This window comes from Leptidea sinapis, chromosome Z (assembly GCF_905404315.1).
Source record: "Leptidea sinapis chromosome Z, ilLepSina1.1, whole genome shotgun sequence".
In the NCBI taxonomy this organism is placed as follows: Eukaryota; Metazoa; Arthropoda; class Insecta; order Lepidoptera; family Pieridae; genus Leptidea; species Leptidea sinapis.
This window is the reverse complement of record NC_066312.1, coordinates 1,640,471-1,662,279: the sequence shown is the minus strand read 5'-3', so window position 1 is coordinate 1,662,279 and position 21,809 is coordinate 1,640,471. Positions and strand designations below refer to the sequence as shown.

Sequence of the window (21,809 nt, the reverse complement as noted above, 5' to 3'; positions counted from 1 at the left end):
ATTTGACTTACTTATTTGAATTTAAAGGTTTTCAAAATCTAATAAGTACAATTTAGTTATGAATAACTTATTCAAAATCTTTTAATACATGTATGAAAATCTTTTGATACTGACTATTTTTGTATTAAATTGTTTAGTGCTATATTAGATCAGAAAGGGTCAGTGAACAGAAATACCTATTTAAGAAACACAGTAGGAGCTTGAGAAATAAAAGAAACAATATTTTTTATGTATTTTTATTTTTTTTTGTACACATCTAACACTTAGAGAGGAAAAAATTACATTTAAAAATATGAGATTATATATTAAGATTAAAATGACTACAATATTATAATGTTACATATAAAGGACCGTAGTCCTGAATTACTTATATCGGATATATCGCTACACAGAATACATTATGTGTTATTCTGGTTGAAGTAAAGTTGAGGAAGAAAAGATAGGTTCTGCTACATATAAATTGTATTTTAAGCATTCTGAAACTGAACATTTAATTCTATTATTTATGATATAATTGGTAATGTCCAAATAATACCAATAATAATTGGTAATGTCCAAACTTATTCTATGAGAGAGATGTCGTCTAATAGCGTCATTAATGCATTAATATTTATTCACTACTGACTTAAATAACTTAGCGTCTCTTATCATGGTGAGATTATTTAATGAATAAGGTATTTACATACTATAGAGTATTCTGATTAAATGCTATAGATTTTTCGTATCATTATAGATTATATATTTTGTTAAGTTGAATACAAATAACCGCCGTTTTATCAATTACCGATAAATGGATCTTTTTCGATTTTATATCTTATTTATTCATAGTCATTACCCAAGGATTAAGAAGAGCTAGAATTACATTTATGTGCCACACTAACTTATATTTACTTTGTTTTTATAATATGTTGTAGTACTTATTTAGTATAATCAGTTATATATTAATGTTCGTCTGATCAAAATCGCAAATCCCTACTGATCGTTTAAAATGTTTCAATTATGTTTTTTTAATATATTATATAGACAACCCACAGTGAATCGTGGCCGTGTACAACTAACTATACTTAATATATTACTATATTTAATATATATATAATGGAATGCATTACAACAACAATAATGTTATGTTTACTACTTCACATTGATATACTTATATTTCTACTGACAACAATTATCTACTATATAAATATAATGGTATATAATGCAACACCTTATTAAATTGAATCCAAAATTGCTCAGGTTGAATTTCTGCAGTGGACCTTCAGTTTTATCTGAATTTAGATGAGAGGGATATTGAAGATTCCATTAAATTCTTGCTTATGCGCTTGCTGGAACAGGAAAAAAATCATAATCCAATATGGAACTTTGAGAATGAAAAAAATATTTACTTCTTCGTTTCGCTCAACTTTGGCATGTGTTACAAGGCATTCAGCCGATCTATTTGGAAATTTCTGCCGAGCTATGTCAAAATATGTTGCTTAAAACTTCCAATACCTTATGCATCCATTACAATATCCATACTTGAACTTTATAGTTTGAACCTGTAATTAAGATCACATCAATTCCTTGTAATTATAAACTAATCTATGCTGAATTGCTATTTCTGAACATTTCAACAAATTTTCTCAACACTATCTTTACAGATAAGTTTAAATTTTTAATATAAAGGAATTTAATCTTTAGGCATGAAGGTTTCTCAATTCGTATCACTTCAAGAACACTGCAGCCAGAATTCATTCCACAAAGTCGCTTTAAGTATAAAGTTTAACGCCAGCCAGAACAGTGCAATTAATTACAATATTACAGGAACTATTCTCCGACACCACGATATACATGAACACTAGAACATCACACATTTCTATTTAACGCCAACTAGAGTGAACCGATTAGGGATAACTTTATCATTAATAATTCAAGCCGCTCTTAATCGAGTACTAGGTATATATAAACCTGCTTGTTAGCGCTGTACTGTATAACATATAGTCGGCTAAATAATGAGAGTTTGTACGCAGTGTCGATTCTTGGGAAAAGTTTGTTTTTACTTGATGCCTTCAAAAATTTCAGTTTCAGATCATTCTGCCAGTATATGTTTGTATGTATGTATACGTACCTATCAATAGTTCGTTATAAAATACAATAAAGTGATTTTATTACCTTTTGAGTAATTTCTGAATCCAATTTTGTCACTACTGGGACATAGCTCATAGCATATCATGACTGGGGTGATAGTCTCCAAGGATTAACGCATTAGAATAACAATAGCAGACTCAAATCTAATAATCTAATTCTAAAACATCTAAATTAATGATGATAATAAAGAAATTCAATTTAATTTACGATGAAACATAACCAACTGGCTTGTGTCATATGGATCATTATGATGTGAATCATAATTAATATGATACTTTCCATTTATATGATTTATCAAATCTACTAATGTGCCCGGAACTCTTTTTTCGCACTTCCTACACCTCACTTCTGTTTTATTTGGTAATATTTCAAGGTCGTGAGCCTTCGCGTAGTCTTCAAATTCACTATCTATTACAGAATCACAAAGAATTTTGTCGTTTTCAAAATAGTTAGGCATAGAACTATCTTTCTCAATTGTAGTCGGATCAAAGTCTAACGAATTTACTGCATTCCTCACATATTTTTTATTTTTTTTCAAGTGCATTTGCAGAACAGCGTGATGGTGTTCACCACCAATGTGATGTATATAGTCACCACTCTCTATAGCCCAGCCACACAGGGTACAAAATAGCTTTTTATTGGCTTGACGATACATGTACCCACTTCCAATCAAATTTTTTTTAAATAATTCATTTTCTGATAAACTCGCACCATCAGGCTCATGTTCATTCATAGCTTCAGAGTCGTTTTCTATATCTAATGTTATTTCAAGACTGTTCGCTCCGGTTTCCTGTTCTGATTGAACTAAATTTGGTGTTTCACGTCCTACAGTACATTCAGAATGAAATATACTTTTTTCATTAGTATTCCTGTTGCCCTCGTGATTATTCAGTTTTAAAATATGACGCTGTCCATTAATATGACAAATAAGATGATATTCGTTTATTGCAAATTCGCATAAGACACATTGTAGATCGCCATAAACATCACGAAGTATGTAGCTTCTTCGGCTTATTCTTTGTTTTATTATATCATTATTCGTTTTCCGAAGTTCTTCATAAAGGTTTGGGCAATTGTTCACATGTGTGGTGGGCTCCACTTCTATTTCTTCTGGTTTTTGACGTCTTTTGACCTCATTCTTGTGGAATTCTGTGTTAAAATGTTTATATATAAGGTCATGTTCGTATAGTCGATTACATATTATGCAATGTACGGTAGTATCATTGATCTGTAAGTATAAAATATAATATACTAGCTGCCCAGACAGACGTTGTTCTGTAGATAATAAAAAAATACTGTTTTATAGGAATTTGCCGATAATATTTCAAAACATCAAGAATTATTTCATAGAAAATGCTCCCTGTTTTTATAAAGAAATTGTTTCACAGCGGAACTGTCAAACCGTGCGTCACTAAATTCTCTCATAGAAAATAAGTCCATACATAACAAATATTGAAAATAAAAATAATTATGGATCCCAAATCGAAATAAAACCTATCCTATCTCTCAAGTTGGACCAAACGGCACTCCATGAAACAATCCCCATTAAAATCCGTTAATTAGTTTAAGAGTCCATCGCGGACAAACAACGTGTCACGTAATTTATATAAATTATAAGATTTATCTCTGACTAGCTGACCCGGCAAACGTTCTTTTGCCACACAAATTGTATTGATATTTTGCTTGCTAGTTGATAAGAGATGGCGCTAGTTGTATTCATCAGTAACAATCACAATTCTTTTGTATTTTGTATAATTCACACTATAGTTTTATAAATTATAGCCTATGTGTTATTCTGGTGTGTAAGCTATATTATTGTAAAGTTTCATCAATATCTATTCAGTTGATTTTGCGTTAAAGAAGTTCAAACATACATCCAGACATACAAACTTTCACATTTACAATATTAGTAGGATGTATAGCGAGTTCGATATTGAACTTCAAATATACCTTTATATATTTAGTAGCATATTCTATATATACTATTACAAATAAAATATAAATATATAAATAATAATGCAGTTAACTTACTGTTCGATAAATATTATATTTGGAATGGACATTCATCTTTCGTTGAAATAAATTAACAACGTGCGTGGCATCCTTCAAGTGGTTATTTTCATCAGTATAATCACAGTCGCAAATAAGACATGAACCCTCAGACAAGCCATTCCATGAGTTCTCGTCAATTTCGACGTCATGAACACACATAGTTCCTGATGCATCTCTTCTCGCTACTAATTTGACCTTGGTTGTGATATGGTTTTTCTCTGATATATGTAATTTTACACTAGCGAATGATTTCAATGCTCTATTGCACATTTCACAATGGTACCATTCATTTATCTGAAATTGTAAAATATCGATGTAATACATCTAACATTTTCTCCATTATAATGCCAGCTGAAAGAATATTACCTAATGTTATCCCTACTAATATTAAAAATATGAATGTTAGTTTATTTGTTACGCTTTCACACTTAAACCACTCAATACTTTTCAATAAGTATTTTTAATCAGGCGTAGGCTACGACAGATTGAGATGGATATAGAGTATCAGGATAAATGTAAGGTTTACTATTTTTTTCCAGGCTTAAAAATGGTTATAACGATATCCATATTTTTAAAATCATAATTTTGCGCGACGGCCATCAATTAAGACTTTCCTATTAAAACTGTCATTCCCATTCTTTAAAGAGGATTTTCCCAAATTATTTTTAATATTTTTATTAGTTAAAGCTGAAAGATAACCTTAATGCCGATTTTCACGTCTCTAACTTAAGCATGGGACTTGCATACAAACTACAGCCCCTCTTTCACCCCTTATGGGGGTAATTTCACAAAACCGTTTCTTAGCTGACACCTAGGTCCTAGCAGGAACCTACCATTCAAAGTCAGTGAGTGAATCAGTGGTATTTCAACTTTATATTAGGTATATATAGGTATTTATAATTATATCTGAAAAGGCGCGGCATTATCATTGTTATAACCAGTTTGAAGGCTTAGATGTAACAACACATACTTTTTGTTATAGCACAAAATACAAAAACCATATAAAGGTATAAATATCCAATGATTACACAAATAGAAACAATAATTGGTTATTATAAATCTGTAAAACATACGGAGCAGAGCAAAATTTTTAACGGGAGCGATTTTAATAACATTTAACGAGACTTAATTCTTATTAGTCATACCTTCCTTATATTTTCTTCGGCTACCACATAATTAGTGTCTGCAAACTTTGCTTCATGAGACTCTTCACATATATGTTTAATAACATTAGACTCAGTTTCCAATTTAACTTGGCAAGCTAAGCAATAATAGTCTCGATAATATCTTAGAACACCTTGATAACTATACGTCGGCAACATTTTATTCTGAAACAAATAAATGAAAGACATAAATTATAATAATAATAAATTATTAGTGATTAAAAACATCTACTACTACTTTATTAAAGTTTCTACTTAGGTGTGAGACCAGCTAGGTGAATGTCGTTTACCGCTACCGGTTACTGCGCTGGCGTCGAAAACTACACGAAGTTTTGTAGTGCACGTGCTACGTGATAATTATTATATTTATCTACACCCATGATTTAAATCCTCTTTAAAAGATTCTAAAACAGTTAGCTTATTACCAACATTTAAACTCCCAATGTCCTAATAACCATTACATGATCCAAACGAGTGTTGTAATGAAATTCAGTACAACATTATATCATCCGTTCTCATAATAGCACTCTTTTGGATGATAATATTATGGTTATTAAGACAGGCTTTTTTAATGTTAGCAGTAAGCTAACTGTTTCACAATCATATATAGAGGATTCATACTATGGGTGTAAGTATATAAAGTCTTGTATGCAGCTGTTGATAATTAGGTATTAAAACACTCATGTGATACTATTATCAATTATTAAACCGCCTCTGTATTTTAACACCCCTTATTACACAACAGTAACTATAAATAACTATTATCACGTATTTCAACTATTGCATTGAAGAACAAAGTGGTTGCATTTGACAGTGTGCGTATGTGTGCGTAGTCGTATTACAATTAGTTACATGACTTACATTGTGGCAGCTGTCGAGATCAGCGCAGATCACGCGCGGGAGGCTAGCGCTAATACTGGCTACTAAAGAATGCATATTGTAGAAGGCTCGGGTGATACGCAAACGTGCTTCGAGTCAAGGTCGCGGTGCGCAGGCCCTGAAGTCAAAATTATTTAAGTTAGGATAAGTCTAAGCGGGTGTAGTTTATTCAAAACTTCTAATTGAAATTGACATAAGGATATAGAGGAGAGGGGGTGAGGGGGACAATCATTGACACTGTCAAATCATTAAAACTATTGTTGCCACTCGTCAACTAATATGTAATTTAGTGTTTTCTTTACTATGTAGGTAAACTACTTGTGTCTTAAAAATCAAATTATCTAATGAGATATTACAAATTCAAATAAAATAACTTTTACTTCATTAAATTCTTATTTGTTCTAACTTATGACTTCAAATAATTTTTCTATCTCATCTTGATATGGTTTTCCTTGCAACCAGTTTGTTACTGTGTGTTTACAATTTAAACTTTTCATAGGAAACATGATATGAAAATAGTTTAATTTATTTTAAAAATACCCTATAGTCCCTAGAAAGAGTAGAACTTGGGAATGCATTTTGAGTATTTCTTTTGAAACAAACGGCTGCCTGATTGATAGTAAGGAACTTTATTCGCGTTCCGCCTTAAGCCTAAATTGCCGATTACAATCGATAATTTTATTTATTTATTTAATTCAGAGAGATCTCCATTTATATTAGTAAATGTATTAGTATAATACTAAGAGCTATCTTTGTTTGCACCGCTAATATGACGTATGTGTGGAAGTGCTACAGGAATATAAACTTTAAGATAGTTTCATATTTCTTATAGAAATATTAGCAATGAGTCTGATGTCGACCTACTTCAGCAGGACCTAAATAGATTTATCCTTTTCTGCCATCGTAATAAATTGAAAATTAATTTTGACAAATGCTATTCCATCTCTTTTTCAAAAAATAAAAACGTTATAACAAATAATTACAAACTATCTGACTCTATAGTAAAGCGCGTTTCATTAATTAAGGACTCGGGAGTTCTATTCGACTCGAAACTGCATCTAGATCAACACATAAGTACCATCAGAGATAAAGCGCTCAGATTATTCGGCTTCGTCATGAGGTCATGCAGTGACTTTAAGCGTCCCTCAACATTTTTAATATTGTACACAACACTTATACGCTCCCAAGTAGAGTATGCCACACCAGTATGGAACCCCTTATTTAATAAATATGCTGACACTTTGGAGAGAATACAAAGTAAATTCCTTAGTAGAATTGATATCCAATATGGGCGTACGAAACGAACGTACAGTCAATTGCTTGAAATTTATAAACTTCTTAGCTTACGCAATCGGCGTACTCTTTTGGGTGCAATGACATTGTACAATATTTGTCACAATATATATGATTGCATAGAACTAAACAATAAACTTAATTACGCAGTTCCACGCATAGCATATAGGCGGGCGGTGCGCACGCAGCGGCTATTTCACACGCCGCGCTACCGCACGCACGCGGGCGGTCGCGCCACACTACACAGATTAGTCGACACACATGACAGACTTTTTAATGACCTTGACATTTTCTTTTCAACAAAACCAAAATTTAAAAAGCAAGTTAATGATATTTTAAGTGAACTGGATTAATATATATATAGTTTTTTTTATATATATAAAATCGCATTAGGTAACTCTTTTGTTTAAATATAAAGTAAATTTTGTAAATAACTTAGTTTTAAGACATCTAATTTTATATTTCTTTCCTCTTTATGTTTGTACATATTTCTTTAATTAATGTTAAACTTTGTTATTCATCATGTAAGATACCAGTAACTATAAAATTAACCTGTGGATAACGGTGGGGGTTCTCACTAAAATTAATTTAATATCTACTTTAATTTGAAATTGTAAAATGTATTGTGTGAACTGTTTGTTGTCCCTAAGAAATAAAAAAAATAAAAAAAAAATATTTTTCAAACATTAAGTAACCCAAAAGGTACGCGAATCAAATTACTTAACAGACAAAGTAGCTGTGTTTTGGAATATTGAAAGTGACTCTGTGCTCTTTCTAACTGTGTCAATGTTGTCTTGTCGGGATGCAACAATGATTCGCACCGAGTGATACTGATTTTAACAGTCCTATTTACGGCATGTCTTAGGTTTTCCTCGGTTCGAATCCCGCATTGTTCATAATGTTGAATTTTAGTCCTACATTGATTTCTCTTTAAATGCATATCTTACTCACATTTACAATATAGGGCCGGAAACGTAGCTGTGACAATACTGAAGAAATGGACCGGAATCAGTTTTTTAAATGATGAAATTTTATTTTCTTTATATAATAACTTTTAATAGAACCAGCCACCCGCAAAACAAAACAGGGAAACAGAATAAGTATTTTATTAATATATTAACAGGGCCATCTCGGATTTCTAAAATGATCTCAAATTCATTCTCTACTACCAAGACATCCTTCCGATACACCTCGTATCCTTCAACTCCGAAAATCTTCGAAACAGTATCCATATTGTTGATATAATATTTGAGCGCAGCGGATTTCAAAAGTTAAAGTAGATTAATGAACCTTTGAAACAATATCAATATCGCATTACAACATTAACTAGCATTTTGCGCAGCAGCCATCAAATTTATTATAATATTGGTAAGGATGCGAATGTATGTAAAATATATCCCGAAATATTCAAGAACTCCCGAGGGTGCTTGATACAAATATTATTATAAGAAACATAATATATACCTAATATATGACAGTAAAAGAAGGTAAGGATTAGGATCATAAGACAAGAGACTATATCTAGCAAGAGAAGTGAAAGAGAAGTTTGACGATAAAACATTAATATTGATGACATAATATTGATTTCACAGTTTTCTAGATAGTCGTGAACAAATTTGGAATAATTTCTTAAATCAACAACAAATTCGATATCGTTTCCAAGTCTGGAGGTAAAATCACGTTCCGAAGAGTCATTAATAAAATAAAACATGGCCGTTACGCATTCTAGTTTCTCGTTATTTAAGAGAACTAATTGGGAAACTATTATAAAATACAATATTTCCTTGTGTGGTATGAATATGGGTCCTAAGCTTATCAGGAAGGCGAAGGATGTATTTAGGGTAATTCTGTAAACGGTTGCGTATCAAAACATCATGGGAACAATTTAAATTTATTGATGTCAACACATCATCGTTATGTAAAGTAAGTATATCACAAATTATAAGAATATTAAAGTTTTTTGAATAATAATAGAAGAAAAAGATATGAATAAAATATAAACAATACTTAATGCATTGAAGGTTCATAATCGATAATAATGATAAAAGTATTGAAGAAAGTGCACTGGCAGACCCACTGTGTAACCTGGTATTCGTAGCACTGAAGCGCATGCGTGGCAAACAATTATGAAATCCAAGATGGCTGCCACGCAAAAAATTCTTGTGTGGTATGAATATTCCTAATAAGCTTTTCGGGACGGCAGAGGATGAATTTGGGGTCTGTTTGGGGAATATCATTAAAACAATTTGAATTTGAATTTGTTTAATAAAAACACTGTCGTTAAGTAAAGTAAGTATCTCGCAAACTATATCAAATAGCATTGTGAATGCTCCTCGTGGTTTAATAATAGAAGAAAAGTTCAATTTGTAAGAACACCCAAACACCATTAGAACTTTATCTTTACCTAAGTAATAAGAGAAATGCTTACCTATACGTATCAACCACACTAGGAATACAATATATTAACACGTCACGCAACAGCGTTCTCGGTGCGCGCTGAGAGAAGACTGCAGTGAGCCTGGACAAAGCTAGTGTCAGGACTCAGATAACTCCCAGATGCCCTAATCGATAACTTAGTCACGCCCTCCATTACCCAACAGATTGACAAGCAATATCTATTAGAAGACACTGCAATATTTATTAAAATAGATTAAGTCGCAATTAAATGTTTATTTAGGATCTTTCGAGAGTCTCAAGTCTTGAAAGTAAAAAAGTTGAATTACCTACAAAAACATCGTCGTTGTTGTAAAGTGCCTCACAAATTATATCTTTAAAGTCTTGTGAATACCCCTCGTGTAAATATTTATTATAATAAATAAATAATAGAAGAAAAAGGTCTGAATAAGAAATAATAATAATAATAATCCTTTATTCAACTAATAATATGTGGTACAAAATGTTTTTGTGCCCTACCCTCTGCGATAGGATACTCTATGCTCTGAGTTGCAGAGGCTAGGTCCTTCCGAAAGGCTATCCATTATTAAACATAATTAGCAAACTCACTAAAAAGAGGTATGTGTGTGTGCGTGTGTGTTGCTGTGTGTGTGTGTGTGTTTTTTTTTTAAGTATTTGTTAGTATGTCAAACTGTGCGCAAGATTAAATAAATGTTAGTAATTGAATATTAAGTTTTAATTTTAAGAACATTTTCTGTATCTTCGTATTTTAATACTATTAGCCATGATTTTAAAGATTTTGTTAACGAGAATTTATTTACTTTATTTATATTTTTATTATATTTACTGAAGTAGTTGTAAGCGTATGCCGAATTAAATTACTGTGACTGAGCAAAGCCTGTTTTAGTGATTGGGGTACGAAATGTGTTTATTCTGTTATTATCATTAGAATTTATATTACTTTTTACATGAAATCTTGAAATTATTTCATAAATATATTGCTGACGGACACTAAGAAGTTTACTCTCTTCATGTAATTGGTTGGTTGGGTACCTAAACGGCTTATTGAAAATTGTTTTTAGTAGAGTTCTGTGCGCTCGTTCTAACTGAAGCATAAACGTTTTGCCAGCTCCACCCCACGCACAAATGCAATAGGTCATGATTGGAACACAGAGAGATTGATACACCATCATAGTTGTCTCGACTGGTGCCACGTCTCTTAGGTTTCTAAATAATGGAATGAGACGTTTTATTTTATTTTTTGTATTATAAATGTGGGCCGTCCAATTAAGGTGTTCGTCTAGCGTAACACCAAGGTATTTTATGGTTTCCTCTTTGGCTAGGATGTTACATTTACAATAAGATCGATTGTTTTTCCGGTTACAAGGATACGTGTGTATTGGGAGAGTAAATAGTCCGTCAGGATTATTTCTGTTGTAGATATTGAAGCATATATATTAAGTCTTAGCAGTATTGACAGTTAGTAAACTATTTTCCAGCCAAGACGTGATTTGGCTCAATCCTTCTTCAGCTAACGATTTCACGTCATCCCACTGATTTCCATGAAATAAAACCACAGTATCATCGGCAAAGCAAACGATACGTCCTGATGTGGGAGAAATCTTACAAAGAGGGTTGATGTAAGCTAGGAATAGTGTAGGGCCCAAAACACTTCCCTGGGGAACTCCATAGTCAATGGTGATAAGATCACTAGTAAGATCGCCTATCTTAATACACTGCTGTCTTCCATTAAGATAATTTTTGAACCAGTCCAAAGCTATTCCTCTAATTCCCAAATTGGAAAGTCTGTTGAGTAAGATAGGAATTGAGACTGTATCGAATGCTTTTTGCAGATCTAGGAAAACGCCTATGCATTTATTGCCACTATCTAGGGTACTAGTGATATATTTAGTAACCTCAAGTACTGCATCCAGAGTAGATCGATTTGACCGAAAACCAAATTGGTTTTGCACAAGTAGCTTGTATTTTTCAAGAAACTTGGTTAATCTGATATTAACTATTTTTTCCAAGATCTTACTAAAAACACTCAGCAATGATATGGGTCTATAGTTTGAAGCAACTTTTTTGTCACCACTCTTATGAACCGGAATTACAACTGCCTGTTTAAAAACCTCTGGGAAAATGCCACTAGAAAGACTTAAGTTAATTAAATGAACAAGCGGTTCTAAGAATAAATTAATAAATCTCTTAACAAAATAAGAGTTAATTTTATCATAACTTGCTGATTTAAGTTTGAGGATAATACATTTTACTTCGACAATATCAGTAGGGTATAGCATAAGAGATCCGAGAGGATTATTTGAGGCCATATCAGAGCAATCAATTTTGTGTTCGCCTAGTTTACTAAATATTGATGAGGCAAGGTTGTTACCAATATTAGTAAAGTATTTATTTACTTCTGCTAATGATTCTCTTAGGGTAGACTTAGTATTCAATAATTCAGTAGGGAGATCATTAGTAGTAGGTAAATTACAAATTTCTTTAATAGTATCCCAAGTACCTTTAGAGTTACCCGTGTTTTGTTCTAATTTTCCTCGTAAGTATTGCCGTTTAAGTGATTTCAACAGTGAGTTACAGATATTTCTATACCTAGTATAAGTTATCCTATTTAGATCGGATGGCGATTTTTTAGATACTTTGTACAGGCGATCTCTTTTCCTCATACACTTGAGAATACTATACGTAATCCATGGTTTGATAGGTTTAAATTTCTTAGAGACAATTGAGATTAGCGTATTATTCGAAATTAATTCTTGAACATTTTTTACGAGATAGTTTGCAGTATAATTAGTATCGTTTGATTTATAAAAGCTCTCCAGGTCTAGTTTTCTTAAGCCTTCCTGCATGGCATCGTAGTCATATGTGTATTTAGTTTTGTATTTTAGCGAGGTATTAATTATTTTGTTGTTTAATTTAAGGTTTAATAGAATAGGAGCATGATCTGTAATATGGGGTTCAAAGACAAATGTATGGGAATGTGTTATGTTCTTTATAGCAAAATGATCCAGACAACGCATTTCTCTCGTAGGGCAATCGATTGCTGGTACGAGGGCGTTGAGAGCAAGAATATTTTGGCATTCCTGGCTATAAGTGCAAAGACTATCCGGAAGAAGGTCTAGATTTAGGTCACCCGTTAAAATAATTCGTTTATATTTAGCACTTTCTAAGAACATACTAAAAGAATCTAAGAACGTCCGTGGATTTTTGAAGGCCGCGGGTCTATATATTGCTATAATATGAATATCGTTGTATGAAATAACAAGACAGTTAGCCTCCGAAATTGAAGTCTCAAAAGATGCAACGTTCAAGTAGGTGGCTATGTAAACAATAACTCCATCATTTTGATTATAGTTATTTTGTGTATGAGCACTTGAGTAGTCCGCGATAAGTGGGGGATTAATTACATGTTTTATCCAGCATTCAGTCAAAATAATAATGTCCGGTTTAAGTTTAAGACGGGTTATAAAAATAAGAAAATCGTCTAAATTCTTGTTAATACTTCTGATATTCATAGTTAGTATATTAAGATATGTTGAGGTATTATCAATGCTCGCTATGTAAGTGCTATGAAAGCCATCAATATTAGCCACTTGTGTACAAGACACCGTGGTATGTCGATTTATATCGGATGCTAAATTATTTTGAAAGGGATCGAACGTAAAGCTAGTTTTCTAGAGGCCAATTTGGGTATTATAAAATAGGAAGTTTTATATAAACCTATCAGTGATATGAATAATTTAGTAGTGTATAAAGTTTTTATTTTAATATAGTAATACTTACGTTGCAATGATTTCGTTATTAAGTATCTCAATGGGAGTGCACGAAATAATTTATATGAATGAATGTAAATATTGTTAAGTAAATCTGTGATGTGTATAAGTTGTGTATAATTTGTATTTGAACATGTACTGAGTTTGCTAAGGAGACACCGTCAGTTGTCAGCGTCACCGGTTGGGGTGAGGTGGGTGGGGGACGCGGGCACGTCCAGCAGACCGGTCGCCGGCAGTGCAGTGAGCTCCGTCAGTTGATGTTCGCTACGGATAAGCAACGCTGGTTCTGTCTTGTGTTTTCTCAGATAGATCTTGCCGCTTTTAATCCAACAATATTCGTAATGATGTGTTTTAGCATGCTGTCGCGCCTTGAAGTATAAGTTTTTCTGCTTTGCGCTTAGCAGTTCAGATATATAAATATATTTTGATTCGCCGTTCATACCAATGTGTTGAGTGCTTAGTTTATTGTGCTGTTTGATACGTTGCTTGACTGCGGACAATAGGTCACGTTTATAGCTCTCATTGTTTAGTTCTATCAAGATATGTTTAGAATCCTGTTTATATGTATGTTTACGGAATATATGAGAGATGTAATGGGGCTTGAAATCAACGCTTAGAGCGGAACACAGATTTTTAACGTAATCCAGTAAGTTCTCTTCAGTTCGCGGTGGTACATTTCGAATTTCAATGAATTTAGATGTAATATAACTTTGCACGTCATCAATTTGCTGCTACATATCATTAGAGCTCTTTGTCAGTGTGGCAATTTGGACTTTGAGTTGTAAGTTCTCATTAAAGAGTTTTTTGTTTTGCTGTTGTAGGTCATCATAAAAGCTTGACAAGTTATCTAGCGAGGCTTCAATTTTTTCCTGCTTTTTCTCTATAACGCTGAATTTATTTTTAATGACATTAAGATCCTTGCTTAAATCCTTTTTTGAGATTGCAATTTTTTCCAATATCTCATTTTTTTTATTGTACTTATGTTAGAGTTTACCTTTTTTAAGAAGCTGTTAAACATTTCCGTAAGTGATACCGACGTAAAATTCACTTTCTGTGAGCATAGTTTCTCAAGCTTAAGTTCTTCGTCGCTTGATGGGACCTCATCCGTGTCATGGACAGCTGCCGCTACTGGTGTGTCGTCTCCACGTCGTCCCCGCGGTGTGGAACATTTTGCACATTTCCATGTTTGGGACTTTTTAAATTTATTATATGACACAGTATTCACGTTCACACATCTGCAGTGATATCCCTTTTTACAATCGCTGCAGGTTAGAACGTTATCCTTCAATACCTTGTTACAGCAATCCATATTGCAAGTATAGAAATTGAACACTACACACAACTTTGACACGACAGAAAACACGTCTACACACTACAACAGCTCGGACGGAAGAAATGAACAATCCTTAATGCTTTGAAGGTTCTAAATAATCGGGAATCATCATAAAAGTATTAAAGAAAGTGCACTGCACACCCAATGTGCAAACCTGGTATTCATAGAACTAGAACGCATGCGTGGTAAACACCTCAAACTTCACAGCTTAAATCAATTTTGAAATCCAAGATGGCTGCCGCGCAAAATTTCCTCGTGTGATATGAATATTGCTTCTAAGCTTTTTGGGACGGCAGAGAATTGAATTAGGGCAAATTGTTTAAACGGCTGCCCAAATATATCATAAAAACAATTTAAATTTATTGATGTTTAATAAAAACACTGTCTTTAAGTAAAGTAAGTATCTCGCAAACTATATCAAATAGCATTGTGAATGCTCCTCGTGGTTTAATAATAGAAGAAAAGTTCTGAATAAAATATAAACAATCCTAAAAGCATTGAAGATTCAAAATAATCGGTAATCATTATAAAAGTATAGAAGAAAATGCACTGCCACACCCAATGTGTTAGCTGTTACTCATAGTACTAGAGCGCATGCGTGGCAAACACCTCAAATTTCATTTAAATCACGCTTATTTAACATAATAATTCAATCTGTATGAACACCCAAACACCATTAGAACTTTATCTTTACCTAAGTAGAGAAGTGCTTATCTATACCTATTAACCACACTATTAACACAATATAAATAATAATATTGCACGTTACACATCAGCGTTCTCGGTGCGCGCTGAGAGGAGACTGCAGTGTGCCTGGACAAAGCTAGTGTCAGGACTCAGATAACTCCCAGATGCCCTAATCGATAACTTAGCCACGCCCTTCATTACACAACAGATTGACAAGCAATATCTATAGGGAGACACAATATAAATTAAAATAGATTAAATCGCAATTAAATGTTTATTTAAAAATCTTCCAAGAGTTGCGTGTTGAAAGGTTAATTTAATTTGTAAGAACACCCAAACTCCATTAGAACTTTATCTTTACCTAAATAATAAGAAAAATGCTTACCTATACCTATCAACCTTACTATTAACACGTTACACAATTTCTATTGGTGGGATACTTAAAAAGCCAAAGTAACTTATATTGCTTAGTGCACAATAACTTAGCACATAGTTTAATAAAATTTGGCATTTTGGTAATTATATTGCTGGTCAATATCTTAGGTAACTATCATCCTGGAAAATAAATCTTCAGTGTTATTAATCTAATTAATATTTACTATAAATGATTCTATACAGGTATCACTGTTGTTACTTTTTGTTTCATATTTAATAATTTTTTACGTCGCGTAACATATGTTTTTACTGTTTGCTACATAATGGGTATTAAAAAATTTCTTTGATGTGGCAATACAATGTTTAAGTGTTCTGGCATATTTCAAATAATTATTCTTATTGCTATCGTCTTATTTTACATATTTATTATAGTCACAGGATGCATTGGGAATTTTTTGTGATTTATCCAAAGCATTTCACTGCGTCAACCATAAAACTTTTCTTCTAAAACTAAAGCATTATGGAATGAAAAATAGAGTCCTAAATCTGTTAAAATCATATTTAAGCGAAATAGTTTAGATAGTCGATGTAAATGGCCAACGGTCTTCGGGTAAACCTGTGGGAATAGGTGTTCCACAGGGTTCTATTCTCGGTCCTTTCTTGTTTCTTATATATATTAACGATCTACCGTTTGTGGTAGATGATAGCCATGAGATTGTATTGTTTGCTGATGATACTTCACTTATTTTTAAAGTGAAGTGAGGTGCACATATTGATGACGAGGTAAACAATGCACTCTCAAAGATAGTGCGTTGGTTTGGCAAAAAAACAAAGTGTTTACGGTTCATTACACCAACACAGCGGAGGTACAAACCAACGTACTTATAAATGACCAGAGATTGGAACTTGTGGACACTACGGTCTTCTTGGGTATCACGTTAGATAAAATCATTTTATTATTTTTCAATTAGAATGATCCAGAAATAAGAAATGGCCCGTACGCTCCTTAATCCTCCTTTACCATAAAGAAAGATTACCTTCTAGAGAATTGTGATAGTGATTTTTATTACAAGAAAGCAATTTCTTATTTCGTAAATTTTTCAATGCTTTTATATTATTCTGCGATTCGTGGCGGAGGAAAATCCAACAAATTAAAAGTCATGAAAATCAGTCCAGTCGTTCTCCAGATATAAGTGTTTGAACAATTATATTGTGTAATGTTTGTTTCTTTGTACTAAGAATTTTTATGATGATTTCACCAATAGCTATTATAAGCATATCTGAGCAGGAAGTAGCTTCTGCTTTTGAGAAATTTTTTTCTGACATTCCAGTTTCCATCTCAAGCACCCTTGTCTCCTCCACCAGTGTTGCCGAGTCACTTCTTTTGGAAAATGTTAAGGAATGTAAACAAAATTTCAAATTCAGTGTTGTTAGCCCAGCAGAAATAATTAAAACTTTCAGATCCTTAGAAATGAAAAAAACTGCTGATATATGGGGCATATCTGTAAAAATAATAAGTTCTGTTATTGACGTCATAGCACCATATCTAGCACTAGTTTTTAATAGCTGTATTGAACATGGCGTGTTTCCTGACCTTCTGAAGTATAGTAAAATTACACAAATATTTAAATAGGGGACTCACTTCTGACCCGAATAACTATCGCCCTGTTTCGGTGTTGCCGACCCTTAGTAAAATTTTTGAAAAAATTATTTTAAGCCAAATGCTTACTCATTTTAACACTTATAAGTTACTTCATATAAAACATTTTGGCTTTACTAGGGGACGCTCGACTACGGATGCAGGTGTTGAACTCATCAGGAATATTTTTGAGGCCTGGGAGGACTCACAGAATGCACTTGGTATCTTCTGTGATTTATCTAAGGCTTTTGATTGTGTTCAACATTCAACGCTGGTCAGGAAGCTATGCCACTATGGTATAAGAGGATCTGCACTCGATCTTCTGATCTCATATTTAAATAATAGGATTCAGAGGGTCGAGGTGAATGGCAGGAGATCTCCTGGGACTCCTCTCGGAATGGGGGTACCACAAGGGTCTATTCTTGGACCCTTCCTCTTCCTAATTTATATAAATGATCTACCTAACCTTGTAGAAAAAAAACATAAGGTGGTATTGTTTGCGGATGACACTTCACTTATATTCAAAGAGAAACGAAGCCAAGTTTTATATGACGAAGTAAACAATGCTCTATCTGACATCGTGTACTGGTTTAGCGCCAATAACTTACTGTTAAATAATCATAAAACCAAATATATTAAATTCACCGCGCCAAATGTCAAAAATGTAGATGCGAATATTTTATCAAATGGAGAGGTGGTAAAACCAGTGGAATCTCCTATATTTCTTGGCATTACTCTTGATTCCAAATTGCAGTGGGGCCCCCATATTAATGGATTGGCGAATAGGCTTAGTTCTGCAGCATATGCGGTTAAGAAAATCAGACGGTTAACTGACATAGATACGGCGAGATTAGTATACTTTAGTTATTTTCATAGTATTATGTCCTATGGTATATTGTTATGGGGCAGTGCGGCCGATATTAATACTATTTTTGTGCTGCAGAAGAGGGCTATTCGCGCGATTTTTAACCTAGGTCCTAAAGAATCATTAAGAGAAAAATTTAAAGAAATAAACATTTTGACTGTTGCTTCTCAATACATTTTTGATAATGTTTTGTATGTTCATAAGCACATTGAGGAATTTTCTAGAAACTGTGACATTCATAATGTTAACACGAGGAACAAACATAAACTTGTTATGCCTACTACTCGGTTGGGTCGAGTTAGTAAGTCTTTTGTTGGGCGATTTATATGCTTCTACAATATGATCCCAGAAAATATACAAAACAAATGTGTTACGAAATTTAAAAGAATTGTTAAAAAACGTTTGTGTGGGAAAGGTTATTATAGCATAAACGATTTTCTTAATGACACCACGGACTGGGATTAAAGCGAACACTCTCAGGCTCTTTAATTATTAATGTTTATTGTACGATATTACATTGTAATCCATATTTTATATAAAAAAAAGCCCGCTGAGTTTCTTGCGCCCATTCTTCTCAGGTCTGAGGCAGTCTCTTTTGAATGGGTGGTAGATTTTGACGTTCAATAAGTGATTTTAAATCCTATTTTGAATAAAAATATTTGAATTTGAATTTGAATAAATAGGTCGGATATATATACATACATCCGATCACACCGATACATGATGATTGATAGTAATGCAAGAGTTATAGGTAGTTACTGCAATATCTTTTTTGTTTGCTGATAGTCATTGAAAATTCAAATTAATAGAAACTGCAGGCGTTTTAAATTAATAACCCTTCACCCGCAGCCGTACGGTCGCTTGCAAGCCCGTCCCACCGCCTGCCACCGGACCGCACCACAATATCGCGCATTCGGTTGTTTATCCTTATCGTCATAACTATTCAAAAATTTGTTCTAATAATGTAGTATATACAGACATTATCTACTTTAAATATCTGTTATGTAAGTATGATTCTGATATGTAAGCTATATTATTGTAAAGTTTCAATAAAATCCATTTACTAGATTTCGTGTGAAAGAGCAACAAACATACATCCATACATCCAGACGCCCATACATTCTTACAAACTTTCGTATTTATAATATTAGAAGATACTTCTTTGAAATGCCCGAAGGTAGGGCTGAGATTTTTACAGGTATGAACCTGTGTCCATGCCTGGATGTATGAACACCCAGACATCCAAACATTCTTGCAAACATTCGTATTCATAATATTAGTACTCGTAGATACCAGAAGCCAGGCTGAGATTTTCACAGGTCCATACATCCAGATATCCACACAAACTTTCGTATTTATAATATGGGTATTGATATGAGTAGACACTTCCGTCCGTAGATGTCCGTCACACAAGATTGATTTAATATGAATGATGGTGGAAACCCGATTGCTTTACCCGCATGATAAGGTATCAACTTGACAAATTTTACTAAATTGCTGTAGGTTGCACCTATAGACGAATAGCTTTCAAAGATTGTTGTAAATATATAATGACTAAACTTGCTGAAAAGTTTCAGCCACTGCAGCTAGTATTTGATTCGAAAGGCGGCTGCGAAGCAGCAGTACAGGCGCTCCGTTCCTTTTTGAAAAATGAAGGAGGTGAGCTGGTCTTGAAAGTGGATGTAAAAAATGCCTTCAATTCCGTAAGTAGATCAAGCATTTTAACAGAAATTCAAAATTCGATTCCAGAAACATTTAGCTATCTTTGGCAATGTTATGGTTCGGATTCAAAATTATTTTATAGGGACAATGTTGTTAACCAGTCTTCTACTGGTTGTCAACAGGATGATCCACTCGGACCCGCAATATTCAGTCTCGCTATACACCCAATAATTAATTCACTGAACTCTAAATTAATATGTGGTACTTAGGTACCGGCACTTTAGGAGGTGAATCAAATACAGTTACTAAAAATCTCAGATTTTGATAAAAAAGTTTTATGAAATTGGTTTAGAGCTACATTTTTTCTTAGAGCTTTCTTTCTTTTTTAGAGCTTAATTAGATTAGATGCGTTAATTAAACAGTTCAACATTATTGCTTCAAATTTAAAAATTATAAAAAGCAATCTCTTCGCTTTTAGGTGCACCACTTTTGGAAGAGTCTTTCTCAGCATATATAAATGAACAAAATTCAAAACTTGAACAATATTCAGACCGCTTACTATGCATACATTCCCACATGGACTATCATATAATTCGGTTTTGTCCTTTTGTCCCCAACCTAACCTATGTTCTCCTCTTTGGAATCATCAGATACGTTTTTCAAGTTTGGACGATTCTCTACGAAATTTACTATCAAAAATTTTAAATTGTTCACTGTCTGATATTTCTTATGGCTTCTTGTGGCAATATGTTTTGTATGTAAATCATTGACAAGCAAAACTACATGATACACTACTATAGTTATTTATCAAAATGGCAGATCGTTAATATACACCAGAAACAGGAAAGGTCACAGTATTGAGCCTTGAGGTACGCCCATTGAGATCAAAGAACCAGAGGATTGCTTTCCATCTACGTTAACGAATTGAATTCTTTCTTGTAAATATGATTTTAGTAGTTTCAGTGAGACTCCTCGTACACCATAAAGATATAATTTATTGATAAAAGTCTCATGGTGAACACAATCAAACGTTTTTGTCAAGTCACAAATAACACCCAAAGCATCATAAGAATCTTCCCAGGCATCAAAAATATTCATTATTAATTGTATCAGTTATTGATTGATAAACCTGAGTAATACCAATTGATTTCTATGCATTAAGTTGTTTACATAAACATTTCAACTGCAGTAATTTTTTTTTTAATTTTGTTAATAGTAGGAAAGGCTGATATAATTATAAGGATCAGTTACACTGTCAAATTAAAAAAGTGGACAAATTTTGCTATTCTTATGTAAATCAGGAAAAACATCCTCATCGATACAGCTGTAATAAATTAAGGCCAAGTCAGGTGCAATAATTTCAATTAATGATTTAACAATTTGTACTGAGACACCGCCATAAGTCACTGGGTCTTTTGACTTTAAGTAAGTTAAATACTTCAATAACATAATAGGGAAAAAAACAATATGAAAAAAAAATTAAATTAATTTTATGTTCCGGTACACTTTTCTTCATTATGGCAACAGTGGAGGTTGTTGAGGAATT

General features: G+C 33.1%; 1 protein-coding gene across 6 annotated transcripts in view; it reads right to left on the bottom strand.

Moving 5' to 3' along the window:
- Nucleotides 1-220: 220 nt before the first annotated feature.
- LOC126978533 (uncharacterized) overlaps nt 221-21,809 on the bottom strand; it is a 37,668-nt gene continuing 16,079 nt past the window's right edge. For 4 of the 6 annotated variants that reach the window (XM_050827452.1, XM_050827455.1, XM_050827453.1 and 1 more), the window contains exons 2-6: nt 6,207-6,342; nt 5,328-5,510; nt 4,162-4,476; nt 2,155-3,358; nt 221-1,541 (exon numbers count right to left, since the gene is read on the bottom strand). In XM_050827452.1, coding sequence (XP_050683409.1) covers nt 2,324-3,358; nt 4,162-4,476; nt 5,328-5,510; nt 6,207-6,281 — 1,608 coding nt within the window. In that variant the 5' untranslated portion in view covers nt 6,282-6,342 and the 3' untranslated portion in view covers nt 221-1,541; nt 2,155-2,323. Of the gene's footprint in view, nt 1,542-2,154; nt 3,359-4,161; nt 4,477-5,327; nt 5,511-6,206; nt 6,343-14,696; nt 14,718-15,729; nt 15,830-21,809 lie in introns of those variants that run through there. The other 2 variants (XM_050827450.1, XM_050827451.1) reach the window with 2 other exon arrangements.